The 14086-nt window shown below is 43.0% G+C and overlaps 3 protein-coding genes across 4 annotated transcripts in view; 2 read left to right on the top strand and 1 right to left on the bottom strand.

The window, feature by feature from the left end:
- Positions 1-1028, bottom strand: part of TESK2 (testis associated actin remodelling kinase 2) — a 119879-nt gene extending 118851 nt beyond the window's left edge. Inside the window, exon 1 of the mRNA XM_061344932.1 lies at positions 1010-1028. The gene's annotated coding sequence lies outside the window, so the exon portion shown is untranslated. The remainder of the gene's footprint in view (positions 1-1009) is intronic.
- AKR1A1 (aldo-keto reductase family 1 member A1) overlaps positions 1-14086 on the top strand; it is a 455840-nt gene that overhangs the window by 407470 nt on the left and 34284 nt on the right. The gene's annotated exons all lie outside the window — the stretch shown is intronic.
- On the top strand, positions 1264-6809 carry MMACHC (metabolism of cobalamin associated C). Of its 2 annotated transcripts, none has more exons than XM_061344929.1 (4): positions 1264-1380; positions 3711-3905; positions 4271-4423; positions 4968-6809. In XM_061344929.1, exons 1-4 carry the CDS (start codon positions 1309-1311, stop codon positions 5274-5276), a joined length of 729 nt encoding a protein of 242 aa, XP_061200913.1. In that variant the 5' UTR covers positions 1264-1308; the 3' UTR covers positions 5277-6809. The 2 variants fall into 2 exon arrangements, with proteins under 2 accessions (XP_061200913.1, XP_061200912.1); XM_061344928.1 differs by having other exon boundaries at positions 4965-6809.

Here is a 14086-nt window from a genome sequence, read left to right as displayed (position 1 = left end):
TTAACTCCTCTGTCCTTGTCAAGAACTTCAGGCTGCTTTACAATCACTGAGCATCCTTCCTCTGTAACAGCAAACAGGACAGGCAGGAGGTGTAAGGTCCTAGCATAGCTCTTCATTTGCTGGGACAAAAGGGATACGAATAGGATCAAGGAACACCCAGTAAGATGGTTTTAAGGTTCAGTCCCATACCAATCCCCAAGAGTGACAGAGTATCCCAAGAATTCCCCTCTGTCACTATGTGATATGCTCAGCAGACCACAGGATCCCTATCTTACTGGACCAATATATTCAGACAGAAAAACAGGCAAGATGCCCATTAAAAATACATATATTTGACCTAACCACCCTCAGAGGCTTCCTAGACAAGAAGTGACCTGTGTGCAAGGCTCCTGTAGCCATCAGAGCTTCAGTTCCAGGGCCTTTACCTTCACTACATTCTAGCTTCCTGATCTGCTCCTGCTGGAGCTCTTTCTCCTGCTTTAGTCAATTCACAGATGAGTGATCCAAAGATCTGAGCAGATGGGCAAAACCAGATTTGGTATGAGAACGACTCCAGGAAAGAACAGCCAGCAGGCTGGTTCAACTTCGGGAGCTGGGAATACTGGGAGACACAGAGAGAAATAAACCTTAAATCTTACAAGGGATGCTTCTGCCTCCTCCTGCAGAGGAGTGTAAGAAACAGCTCTTGGGGTTCTAGAAGATACAAGGGAACTCCACAAAGAAAGAGGTTTGCATATCTGAGGTAGTTGTGACCTCCAGAACTTGCAGGTCTGGTGTCCTGACATTTCATAGAACTCAGGATTGATGGCTTGGAGAACGTTGCTCAAGAACTATAAAGATTATGTTAAGTAGCTTTGGGTAAGGAAATCCAATCTGAGGCTTGGTCTCCAACATAGCAAATGTGTTGGCAGAGAACAGGGAAGCAGCAAAGTGCACGTATCTTCAGATGGGGAAAGAGAAAGGATTATCACCAGAGACCTTGCTACCTGCCTTAGCGAGCGGCTCCTACCCGCAGAGGAAGGTGAGGCTTTCAAGCTGTATACAACGGAACTCAAACATGCATAGTACAGATCAAATCAACCGCGGTTACCAGGGGCTGTGAGGCAGGAGCACACCCGGCCCCTCCATCGCCCAACCCGCCTCAGCGAGCGCCTTCGAGCCCCCAGCAGATTGGGGGGGGGGGGGGCACGACGCGCACTACAGCTTCCAGAATGCCTTGCGCCGTCTCCTAGGAGACGCAGCGGTGTGGTTGGTGGAGGGGTCACACTCCCCCCGCCGCGCCGCGCCTCCCGTGGTGCCCCGCGCGGCATGGAGCGGCGCGTGGCGGAGCGGCTCCGCGGCGCCCTGGACCCCTTCGGCTTCGAGGTGCACGCCTTCAAGGTACTGACGTCACGGGGGGGCGCCGTGACGTCACACGCCGTGACGTTGATCGGGGAGGTGTGCTTATTCCTTGGGCCGGAGGGAAGGTGTGTGTGTGGGGGGGGGTGTTTGCTGTGGCCCCCGATGGGAGTGAGAGACCCTTTGGTTCCTTCCCGTCACTCCCGGTGGAGGTGCGGGAAGCACTGCAGCACTGCCGGCGGCCGCTTGCCCTCGGTGGGGCCGGGGCTGGCCGTGCTTGGCCGCCAGGCCCTCCAGTTCGCCCTCCAGGCCGGCCGGACGACACACCCCCCTGTGCTAACGGTGGCAGTGCCAGCCTGCTCCTCGCGCAACAGACAGCAGGCGGCACTGCCTCACCGGGCCTCAGTCACTCTCCGCTCCGTTTAGGCTTGAAGCCGTCGTCTGGTCACCCCCCCCACGGCATCGCACTCTCCTCCTCAGGCCTGGGGAGGGGATGGCGAGGGGTTCAGAGCCCTGCTGTAGGCGGTCCCGGTCTGGCACAGAGGTTCCAAGGCTCTGGAGTCGTGTTCCGCGGCGGATGGCGCGGGTTAACGTACAAGCAGGGAAGGCCTGTTCGGCCCGCGCGGTGGAGCGGGTCAAGGTTAAGGCCGTGGCTTGGCAGCGGCGGAGCGCCAGCCGGGCTCGGGGATTGCTCGGGTCCTTTATGTTGGTCCCAGTGTGATAAGGTAGAGAGAATTAAAGATACATCTGGACCAGCAGAGAGTAAAGTCCTCTAAGCAAGCTTAAACTTTAAACGTAGAAACACGTGTACTGAAAGCGCAGAGTGCCTCACCGTGGTAAGTGGCTGCTTACACGGCTCCTGAAGCAGGCAGCGTTTTCCACTGCCTCTGTGTTGAATTGTATACCCTCAGCTCCCACCAAACCTTGGGGGTTCCTTCTTTGCCCACGACAGGGGCAATCTGCAGTAAATCACTCAGTCTGCAGTAAATCAATCTGCAATATCAAATACAAATCGACAATCAAATATAAATCGGTACAATAAAGACCTTCCCTTCCTTAGGGACTGTTGTCACCTGAAATACTCGTGTATTTCCTGCTACATTCTTAATCTGACAATTGAAGGGAATGAGGCACTGAGAGCAGTGAAATCTCCAGAATCTGAAGAATTTAACAATGCTTTCCCAAAACACAGAAGCAGAATTAGGGACAGAACCCGAATCAGAAAGACTACAGCTACCAGAGGGAAACTTCATAGTGCTGTATCTTCCCAGGTTTAATTTTCATACCTCCAGCCCTGGTACACTGACCGATGTACACTGGGAAATCAGCAAACCTTAGATTCTCACCTCTGTACTTTCTTGTAACATCTTGATTCAGCATCTGAAACAAGAGCTACAAAACTCATTAAACTTTGTGTCTGATACAAGAATGTATCTTCATATTAAACTTAGTTTTCAGCCTGTGTTTCCATATGGGCAGGCCTGGTTGCCAGTGTCACCTGCAAAGTCACTTTCAGATTCATTTCAGTAGAGGTGACCAGTATTTTGTGTTTTCAGACTAAATAGTAAGAGTTCTGTTACTTGACATCTCTCTGAACATTGGTCCTGGTCTTTATGGCATCTCAGGAGAGTGGGAGTTGTCGTAACCCCTAAAAAGACTGATGTTATTGTGCAGCACATTAGTAATGGGGTGCAGGGGGATTCAGCCATTTCCTCCCCCTGCCTGGTAGTTGTTGGTCTCAGCCCTGTCCTCTTGCTCTTTCTGCTGCTCCAGTGTGATCCCTCATTTCTGGACTGTGTTGTAACACATCCAGCCCTGAAACAAACACCAAAATGTGTGTGTGTCACAATCCATGCACTACAGCTGATGGTTCTGGCAGGTTTTAGCACTGCTAAGAGCTTCATGTCCTTCATTTTCACACATCAACATTTCCTGCTGAAGAAATAAACCATGCAACTTGTCACATGAGCAGAAGTACCAGTTTCTTGCTGGCTGAAGATGTGAAAAAAAAAAACCCCAAACCCAACCCTAAAAGCTTTATCTAAACCAAAACACCTGATTTGCATTGGCAAGACTGGTTGCTGCTACTTCCCTCTAGGGTTTCTGAGCAGCAGAGCTGAATAAAGGGCAGCCTTGAGCTGAATGCAGTAGATGATTCTTATCTCTCACGCACACCTCACAAGGCAGTTTCCAGAAACTCCGAATCCATATGCAAAACAACTTGGTTTGAATGGAAGGCAGCAGACAGGCTGCATATTAGGGTTGCAAATGAAGGTGGCTACACTTCATTCTGCTTCTTTAAATTCCTGCATGCCCAGTAGCTAAAGAGTGGTGCCTCTGTTCTAATGGAGATTTGTTTTTCTTTGCCGAAGGTTGGATGGTACAATGCTGTCGTGCAGCCCGCCTTTCATCTCCCCTACCCAGATGACACACTGGCCTTCGTGGTACTCAGCGCGCCTTCAATGTTTGAAAAAGCCCTTAAACCTTTTGTGAACAAAGAACGGTTAAAAATAATCCGGGATCCTGTGGATCAGTGTGTTTCTTATCATTTGTCACGTTTGAAGGAGGTAAGAACCTGAAACACTGATTCCATTTATTATTGTTGTGTATAACTGGGTGAGTTGAGCAGTAGACAATGCCTTCCAGGCTCCTGCACATGCTCTTTAGAAGCGTAAAGCATTATTCATGATGGTAAGAGCATCCAGGCACTGTTGACCTGCTTTACTTACATATTCTGCCTCTTTGCCATTACAGCCTGTAGCTATGTAGAGTGCTTTACAGTCATAGTTTTAAAACCCAAGGCCACAAGCTGATAGGTTTCATTAGCAGGATGTCTGGAGCATTCACAGGTGCCTGATTTGCTAGCATCCAGCAAGTAGTGGCAAATCTTTTTCCATGAGCCTGGGCTGACCATTGCTTTTAATTTTCCCAGAAATTCCCTGACCAGACAGTGGACATCATGTTTGATTACGAGCTTCTGCCAAACCGAAAGCCAAAGTTCTTGGCTCAGACAGCTGCCCACGTTTCTGGAGCTGCGTATTACTACCAAAGGAAGGATGTGAAGCTTGATCCTTGGGGGGGAAAGGTGAGGCGAAAACCACAGACTGAGAGGAAGCACTAAACTGCATTCACTGAATCATTCAACTATTGTTCACTCACTAGTTCTTCCCATTGGAAAATACAAAGTCCAGATTACATATAGATGCATAAAGTGTTTCAGACAGGAATCAGAAGCTTCCAGGATTCTTCAGGGTAGTGAGGAGATTCATACATGGAGAAAAATACCTTGAGCTATGAAATCTACTTAGACAGGAGAATAGATTTCAGTGTAAAAGAAAACCTGTTGCTTGGACCATTATAAATAGAAAAAAAAAATTGCACCATACTTAATTTGTTAGATTTTCAAAAACGGTACTCTCCCCACAGTGCAGGGTGGTGTGAGCACGGGAAAATGGGAATGACATGCAGTGCTTTGAGCCACATGTTCAGGAATTCCTTTCTTCTCTGTATGGCACCCCAACAGAGGGCAAGAGTGTGAGAAGTTGCATTGCAACTTGATCCTTTGAACTCTAACCATTACTCGAGGTAAAGTAAGACATCCCAGATCCTTCTTTTTTTTCTTCCAGAAGATCTTTGGTGTATGTATCCATCCCAGGTATGGTGGCTGGTTTGCTATCCGAGGTCTTCTCCTCTTCCCAGATATTCAGGTACCATTCCTGGAGCAGCATGCCCCTGTTGACTGTGTGAGCACAGAGGAGCAAAGAATTGAGTTGCTGGAGCAATTCAATTTCCACTGGCAGGACACTCGCTACCGGGACATAATTGAAGTGAGGGAAAAGTATTCAGAGGAGCAGAAAACCTACTTTGCCACCCCTCCAGCGGAGAGATTCAAACTGCTAGGGCTGACCCAAGAAGTCCACAGAAGCATATTTCACTGAGTAACAAGGTTCTATGAAGGGACAGAGGGCAAGTGAAGTGTAACTCATCAGCACCTTCTTTTCCATGGTGCTGATGAGGACAGTGTGCTGATACAGAGGTGGCAAATCCAAGGAGTGTGTGCAGTGTCTCAATCCAAACATCAGCTCCTCAGAGTAAGAGGGACCGCTGCATTTTGGCACTTGTGGTCTGGAGGAAGGTGGGAGCAGTCTGTGCTGTTGCTGATTTGCTGTGTCTTTTTGGAGTCTGGCAAGATGCTGATGAGCCATTGGTTGGGAAAAGTTCAGCCATCCTGGCAGCTGGAAAACTCATGCTGCTCAATGGAGAAGTCATTTTTATTCTGAAGAATTTTCTTTCCAAATGTTTTAGGTTTATTCTGTGTACAAGTAAAATTTCAATCATTGTACTCCAGAATATTTCACCTGATCTCAGGGCAGGTATTCTTTTAGACGTATCCTGCATTTTATTACCCTGTGTCATAACTCTCCTTAGCGAGTAAGTGTCCAGTATTTTCAATATTGCCTTCCTCAGAAGGAAAATTACGCTGAATTCCTTCACTTCCAGTGAAGCTGGCTGAACTTAAGTAAGAACTCTTTTAATGTCTCCTTTCCTTAACATCCAAAAGAAAATTCTCCAGAGATTGTTTTGTTGAGTAGCGTGGTCGTGCACATGGAGCAGGAGTAAGGAAAACAGAGCCGACAGCTACCTCCTTCAGGGTAGTTACAAAAGGGAACAGGACAGTACGAAGGTCACAGCTCAAACCTGCCATTTCCTCTTGGCCCAGGGTCAGCTCCTCAGAGCAAGGTGATGTCTTTAGGTCAATTTTAATCCATTGTATAGAGCAGCCAACTAACATCTTCAGCAAGATGCTGAGTGTTGGTTTTATTCATGTTACAATAACTGACTAAAAAAGGCAATTCTAATGACCTTTTCCTAAGGTAGATGAGGTTTGCATTTAAGGTACAAGCTACACACACTACAGTTTTACTACCATGGCTTCCCGTTGTACTTTCTGTATGAGGGAGGTAAACCTGCACACACATAAAAACCATTGCATGAATGTTTGCATGTGTGACAGGTTTGCCTGTCATGCACACAGGCAAACAAGCAGAGAGAAGAAAAAATATTCATGACATTCATGTGACATATTGCTGGGTAAAATACTTTCAGACAGCAACATAATTTTTATTCATTATTTTCTCCTGTTAGATTTGTCCAGAGGTTACAACGTCACTGGGAATCAGCAATTTAATTTATCTGAGGGTACTTTGAGGCTCGGGCCTCACTGAAATAATATCATAAATAGTATTTTGTGAGAGTTTTGTTACTTGACTAGAGTACAGTGCTGCAAACTCTAAGCACTTTTCCTCTGCCTATCAACATGATGAAGTAAAAATACACTCTTTGCAGAACTGAGCCCTTTCGTTTTATTTAACATTGTTAGTCTTGCTGCCTTTTGGAGACTCAAACACTAAGATGGCCTTCACACTAAGTCACTGCTTGATACACTTTTTCATAGTCTGAATATTAACTAAGCACAATCAAAATTCAGTGTAATAAGTTTGTTTTCCTGTAAACAGAGTAGTGAACTGGGTTTGTTCAGTGTATTTGCTGTTACAGAAACATCTCTGTTGGTTTCCATGCTTTGTTCACCACGTCTGACTAAGGCAGACACCTTATTTACTGTACGGTAGTGATACTGTGATTTTTTATTTAAGCAAGATAAGGAAATCTGTATAAATTCTGTTCTTATGTTATAGAATTACTTCTGGTTAAAATGTTGCTTGACCTTTCAGACCTTTCCTATTGAACTGTAATTAAACAGGGAGTTGAATTAATGGTTCATATTAATAACATATACAAAACACTGATTCTCTTAGAAAGATAAATATAGAAAGGAATCAAATTTATCTTTTTACATTTCAATTTAAAGTAAGATATTTTGCTATTTTGGGGTTGATTTCTTACAAATATTTAAGTCTGTCTTATTTTTTTTTAATCAGATTGCCATTGCATTTCAATTTTTGTATTTATTTCTCTTCACATGGTATTTTGGTTAATAAAATATACAAAGTTGTAATTAACTCTGTGTTACTGAGTATTTTTATTTAAACAATGCAGTGATTAACTTGTGGAGAGCTAAAGATTAAGCGAGAATCAATTATTAAGTTTTTAATGTACTGAAAACGTGAGCTACCTAAGACACACAAAATCCAGTACCTGAAAACAAAAGAAAAAGTTATGCTGAGAAAGTTGAGGCTGTTCAGCCTGGAGAAGAGAAGGCTGCATGGAGACCTCATAGCAGCCTTCCAGTATCTGAAGGGGGCCTATAGGGATGCTGGGGAGGGACTCTTCATTAGGGACTGTAGTGATAGGACTGTAGTGATAGGAATGGTTTACAACTTAAACAGGGGAAGTTTAGACTGGATATAAGGAGGAAATTCTTTACTGTGAGGGTGGTGAGACCCTGGAATAGGTTGCCCAAGGAGGTTGTGAATGCTCCATCCCTGGCAGTGTTCAAGGCCAGGTTGGACGAGGCCTTGGGTGATATGGTTTAGAGCGAGGTGTCCCTGCCCATGGCAGGAGGGTTGGAACTTGATGATCTTAAGGTCCTTTCCAACCCAAACTATTCTATGATTCTATGACATTGGGTTTTGTTTTGTTTTTTTTCAGGGCTAGATTGTTCTCTGGGTCAGAAGCATAATTTTACTCATTCAGTATAATATATGTGGTCTTTTATTCATTTGTGAACAAAATTATTGGTGGTGTAACTACTATTTAACATAGGTTAAATTATTGAAAATGCAGTGTTGTGAATTTGATTATAAAGAAAAAAGGAGTGAAGACTTCTGTATTTCTAAAACCAAGAGGTGGCAGATACTGTTCAGCACCTCTGGTTATAAGCACTCTTTGTTCAGCCCCATGCAAAGAATACATGTAACAAGTTACCTCTGAATACTGACATAAGCGTTAAGAGCTGCAAAGTTGGTCTTCTAAGGGGAAGTGAGATTTGTCATCTATTGCAGCAGAGAGCCAGCTGCCCCTCTGCAACCTCAACTGTCACTAATTCATCTACCAAAACGGACATGGGTATTAATGAGACTTTTCTTGCTGTGAAGTTGGCTTCATGTTATATCATATGTCCTGTGAGAGATCATCCATCATGTTTGCTTCAGATCACTTCCCTTCTAGATCTTCAAGGAGGAAACAGAAATGACCACGGAACACAAACATACTTTTCTCTCTGTTACTGAGACAACAGACAGATGTTCACATTTCTTAGAAAAAACAGTAATTTAGATGAAAAAATAGGTGCTACTTTTTTTTTTTTTCCAAAGAACTGAAACACAGTAATGGGAAATATGGTGGGAAACTTCAAAAAATAAAATGTTATCACAGAATAAGCAATAAGATATTTTAGTGGAATTTTAAAATTTCTCCACTACTCTACCACACTCTGCAAAATGTAATTATTTATGTATAAATTATTTATGTATAAAAGTAGCCATTGGAATGGCTACTTCCTGGAAAAAAAAAAATCAAACACATAACTATCATTCATGAATATTACATCTATAAAACATTTCTTATTTTATTTTTGTTGATGTTTGTACACAATTCAGTGAGCAAGCAAATTTATTTTTAATAACTCCATATGTTTTATTTCCCCCAAACAGTTCCTACAGGATATTTTGAAGGAGAGCTTGAATTTTTTCTGGGTTTTGAGACAGGAGGATTCCTGCAAGTAGATTAAAGACAGGATGGATTTGGGGGGGTTGAAAAATATCCTACAGAATCTTAAATTTATGCAGATACCTTACTTTTTCTATGAATGCATAAAACCTCTTATTCCTTGTAAAGGAATTAGCTAGTTTTAGGTTTTAATTTCATGTCGTAACCATTTTTCCAGTACTGTTCTGACCAGCCAATCTTTTTTTTTAACAGGCTTTTTTGCAAAAATATAAGACTACAGCAATAAAAATGACAAAGAAAATCACCTTATTTTTGTGAACACTAAATTTCATGGAATACAGTAATTTTTAATTACATTGTTTTAATAAGTGTAGTTTAAAGATTTTTCTCTCGATGAAGGATATCACTCTTCTTTGTCAGTGCAGATACTTCAAAAGTATGGTGCTTTAGAACATGGAACACAAAAGTGCTGAGCTCACAGTTTCAGAGGACAGCGCAATCTTAGTGACTTCACATATATTTGTATATCTATGGTCAAGTGGTATCTCGCACAGGAAGACTAAATTGAGACACGTGTCCTGTAATACACACAATGATTTAAGTTTCAGTTGAAAGAGCCAAGTTTCACATTAAAGTCCAAAGCTATCATCACTAGGTGTGGTGAGAGGAGCTTACACAGGCACATCTCCTGTTCTAGAGCACTGCAAACAACTTACAGCACGATGGCAACCTGTTCTCTGCAGCCACGTAAGCATGTGCAGCATAGATTAGTTCATTATGCAGGCGTTTGCTTTGTACAGGCTTTGGCCTGCAAAGCCATGCTGTAATACCATACTCCCATGTTCTGTGACGTGTTTGAATTACACCAATGTTACAGGTGAAGACACTGACTAATGACTTGACAGAAACACAGACATGTGAACAGCCAAAGTAAAATCAGTTCTAGCTGTATGTTAAATGCAAGTAATTTTTTGTCTTCTAGTGTTAAAAATAGCTTATATATTACTGATCAAAATGATACCTATTTCTTTGTTTGCCTAGTTCATTGTTCTGTGTGTACGATTAATTTGTATCAAAAAAAGACACTGACAGCTTTAACACACTTTCTGAATTGATATACAAGTGTAATGTGTTCCTACTAGTACAGGCTGGACAGAACCCCTAGCCCACAGCCTCACACCACTCTTCTGCCGTTGCTTCATTTCACCCTTTGCAAAGCAGAACCATGATGTTTCTGTCGTGAGCCCTCTATGCTTTATCTGTCTAGCAAGATCCTTCGGAATTACACAGTTTGTCCTCTAATACTGAACACCAAACCCACTGAAAATTTCAGAGGATATACGTAATATTTTTCCAATTATTAATATGATAAACCCCGTTACTTTACCAAAATCTTTACATGACTGTTGCTTTGACGTGTAACATTACAAAAAAGTACAGCCATGGCGCTTTTATCAACATGCTTTCCTAACCAAAGTGCATCATTTTGCAATACCTGCTAAGTGTATCTACTTGCTTTTGTTCTTTGAACTGTATTGATCTGTTGGGTAATCCAACTTGTTCTTCAAAGGCCCACTCAAAAGGCTGAAGCACTTAATAAAATAGTACTTTTTAAATTTAGTAACATTTTAGAGTATTTTTCAAAGCCAGTGATAAACCTGGTTTGTAAGTGTTAATTGTTTAAACATTACTAAGCATTCCTGTTCTTATAAACATCTAGAAATAAATACACAATCATTAATTTTGAAATAGCATTGTGCTGGTTTTGACTGGGATAGAGTTAATTTTCTTCATAGCAGCTGGCATGGGGCTGTTTTAGATTTGTGCTGGAAACAGTGGATAACACAGGGATGTTTTTGTTAAGTGCTGAGCAGTGCTTACAGAATCAAAACTTTTTCTGCTCCTCACCCTATGAGTGAGTAGGCTGGGGGTGCACAAGAAGGGATCCACACTGGAGCATTCTGTTCCTGAAGGACTGCACCCATAGAAAGCACCCACACTAGAGCAGTTTGTGAAGAGCTGCAGGATGGACTCATGTTGGAGAAGTTTGTAAAGAACTGGCTCCTGGGATAGGGACCCCACACTGGAGCAGGGGAAGAGTGTGAGGAGTCTTCCCCTTGATGGAGAAAGGAGCCATTCCCTATTCCTTGGTGCTGGTGGAGGGGAGAAAAGGCAAAGAATTCAGGAGTAAAGTTAAACCTGAGAAGAAGGGAGGGGTGCAGAGAACATGTCTTAACATTATGTTTTTATTTCTCATTATCCTACCCTGATTTGATTGGTAATAAATTAAGCTATTTCTTCCCCCCCAAGATGAGTGTTTTGCCTGTGAAAATGTATGAATAATCTTCCCCTGTCCTTTTCCAAAACAAATAATTTTTCAGAGATTATCTTAAGACTGAAACTTCATATGCTTGTAAAATTTTCCCATGCTTGTAAAACGTTCTTTAGCAAAGCAGCAAGCCAATTTTACAACCCCCCAGTAATCACAGCAATCAGCTACAAATAAAGACAACTACAAAAGAGACACTGTAAGACATATTTGTTTCCCATCACCTGACTGTTCTGAGTAAGATACAAAGAAATCAATGAATACAAGGTTGTATTTATAATAAGCAGCCAAAATGGGAAATAAAAAAGATGAAATTACTCACACATTAAGAAAAGGCAAACATGAGACTCAAGATACTGTCCTTTCTAAATAGCATCTGCTGTGTACACCTTCAGGGAAAATCCCAGTAAGCAGGACAGGACACTGTAACACCTATCTGTCTTGCTACCAAAACTGAATGTTGCTCATGTGTTTTTACTGGGAAATATGACACCATTGATCATGAAATCAAAACCAGTTCATAACTAATGAAAATGGCACATGAAAAAGTGTTTCTTAACAAGGATAAGTTATTTGAATGTCAGAAACACCAATCTAAGATGTCACAATACCAGGAATGAGGTTTACCCTAGAACACTTACTGGAAATTCCAAGTTACATCTGAACAAAGTTTAAGCAAAGAAATAAACCCAGGCTCTGCTTGATTTGTGTAAGTGGTATGCATTACCCATACTGTGTGTAACACTACTCTTGGAAACATTAAAATGACAATTCTGCAAATATTCCCATGAATTCCTCACATGCCTGAAGAATAAACAAAACCCTAAAAATATTTAATTGCATCAATTCCCACAGTCAATCATTTGGTGTAAACATGTAAGACAGTTCCTAACCCACAGGTGGTTTGATTCTTGGCTACTTGAATTTCCACATTATCATAGAATTGCTTGGGTTGGAAAGGACCTTAAGATCATCTAGTTCCAAACCCTTGCCATGGGCAGGGACACCTCACACTAAACCATGTCACCCAAGGCTCTGTCCAACCTGGCCTTGAACATTGCCAGGGATGGAGCATTCACAACTTCTTCGGGCAACCCATTCCAGTGCCTCACCACCCTAACAGGAAAGAACTTCCTCCTTATATCTAACCTGAACTTCTCCTGTTTAAGTCTGAACCCATTACCCCTTATCCTATCACTGCAGTCTCTAATGAACAGTCCCTCCCCAGCATCCCTATAGGCCCCCTTCAGATACTGGAAGGCTGCTATGAGGTCTCCACGCAGCCTTCTCTTCTCCAGGCTGAACAGCCCCAACTTTCTCAGCCTGTCTTCATACGGGAGGTGCTCCAGTGACCTCCTCTGGACTTGTTCCAACAGTTCCACGTCCTTTTGATGTTGAGGACACCAGAACTGCACACAATACTCCATTCACCAGTCACTATGATATTTAAATACATACCGCTAGTAGTGTCTCTGTGTTCCAACTCGCAGTGGACAGCAGCTGTCCAGTTATAAGTGCAAGGTTTTTCTCAGTCACAGTTTTCCTCAATTAATAGCTATTTAAGTAGTGCTCAAGATTAACCACTTCTCAAAATAGAAGAATTAGCACATGAACACAGGTATGACTACTGGCATATTTAAAAGGTGGGAGGTGTTAAAAATATGTTGTTGAACACTCGACATCACTCAAAGCAGGAGTAAGCACTGTTAGCACGGAGGGTGAATGCCAAACCTGTCAGAAGTTGAGTCCCCACATGACCATTATGCAAAGGAAACACCTCACCAAGCAGAACTTGCTACATCAGAGGAGCAGGTGAGACAAACGACGACAAGAGCTATTCTGACCAGACGTACCGGCTCCCGGATCCCCCATCGCGGCAACCCCGGCCTCTTCCCGGCCGCAGCCACGACGCTTAGGCCGCTGGACACCGCTGCTCCCGCCGGGGGGGGCCCGGGCACTGCGTGAGGCGAGGCACCGCCCGCAGCCAATCGGCGGCCCTCATTTGGAAAGCGCGGGAAGCAGCGGTGGCAGGAAGGGCCCGCTGTGGTGGGGAGCGGCGGGCGGACCCAGGGCCGGGGACAAGCACGGGGTGGACCCGCTCTGGCTTTTGGGAAGGAGGTCCAAGTCCAGAGAACCCCTTCACCCTGGCAGGCAGGCAGGCAGGAGAGCAGCCAGTAACTGTGTTCCATTTAAATGCTCTGTTTTTAACATCCAATGAGTGAATACAGTTAAGGAGTTGAGAAGGGGTTTCTATCATAGCGAAGGCCTGAACTTCATCATTAAAGTAGAAGCCCTCAGTTTGGCACAGAACAGCCTTATTTGCTATGCTATCAGGAGTTAGGAGGACATCATGCAGCATTTCTGTGTATGTGTGTATATATATATATAAAATAGCCAAATCAGAAGAGGTGCAATTTTTCTGAGTAAGAGCATATGTTAGTTACACCAAAGATTCCCCATTCCACAAGATATGAACACACTAATCCTGTACCCTCTAAACTGCTGTAGTCAATTTTATAACATTTCAATGTTAATAAGAGCCAGACACAACTCGCATACATTTTACATTAGATTAGCACTGATTTTACTCCATTTGCTAGGAAAGAAGTTGGCTGAGCATAAAGATCTTAAAGTCATAGAATAATTAGGGCTAGAAAAGACCTTAAGATTATCTAGTTTCAATCCAGCTGGTTAGTATTCATTCACTTACCTTGAACCCTATATAAACACTCCTGTTACTTCTCAATGCCACCCTACAGTGTTACCCTCATTTGTTATCTTGATGAGAAT

The sequence above is a fragment of the Neopsephotus bourkii genome, unplaced genomic scaffold (assembly GCF_033783945.1).
Source record: "Neopsephotus bourkii isolate Nb327-2 ecotype Australia unplaced genomic scaffold, CSIRO-AGI_Nbou_v1 NB_234, whole genome shotgun sequence".
Classification (NCBI taxonomy): Eukaryota; Metazoa; Chordata; class Aves; order Psittaciformes; family Psittacidae; genus Neopsephotus; species Neopsephotus bourkii.
This window is presented reverse-complemented; position numbering and strand designations above follow the sequence as displayed.

Coding starts and splice junctions, on each gene's coding strand:
- MMACHC (XM_061344928.1), top strand. CDS start 1,309: ATGGAGCGGCGCGTGGCGGAGCGGCTCCGCGGCGCCCTGGACCCCTTC. Junction 1,381..3,710: donor TCGAGGTGCACGCCTTCAAG/GTACTGACGTCA, acceptor TCTTTGCCGAAG/GTTGGATGGTACAATGCTGT. Junction 4,424..4,964: donor TTGATCCTTGGGGGGGAAAG/GTGAGGCGAAAA, acceptor TTTTTCTTCCAG/AAGATCTTTGGTGTATGTAT.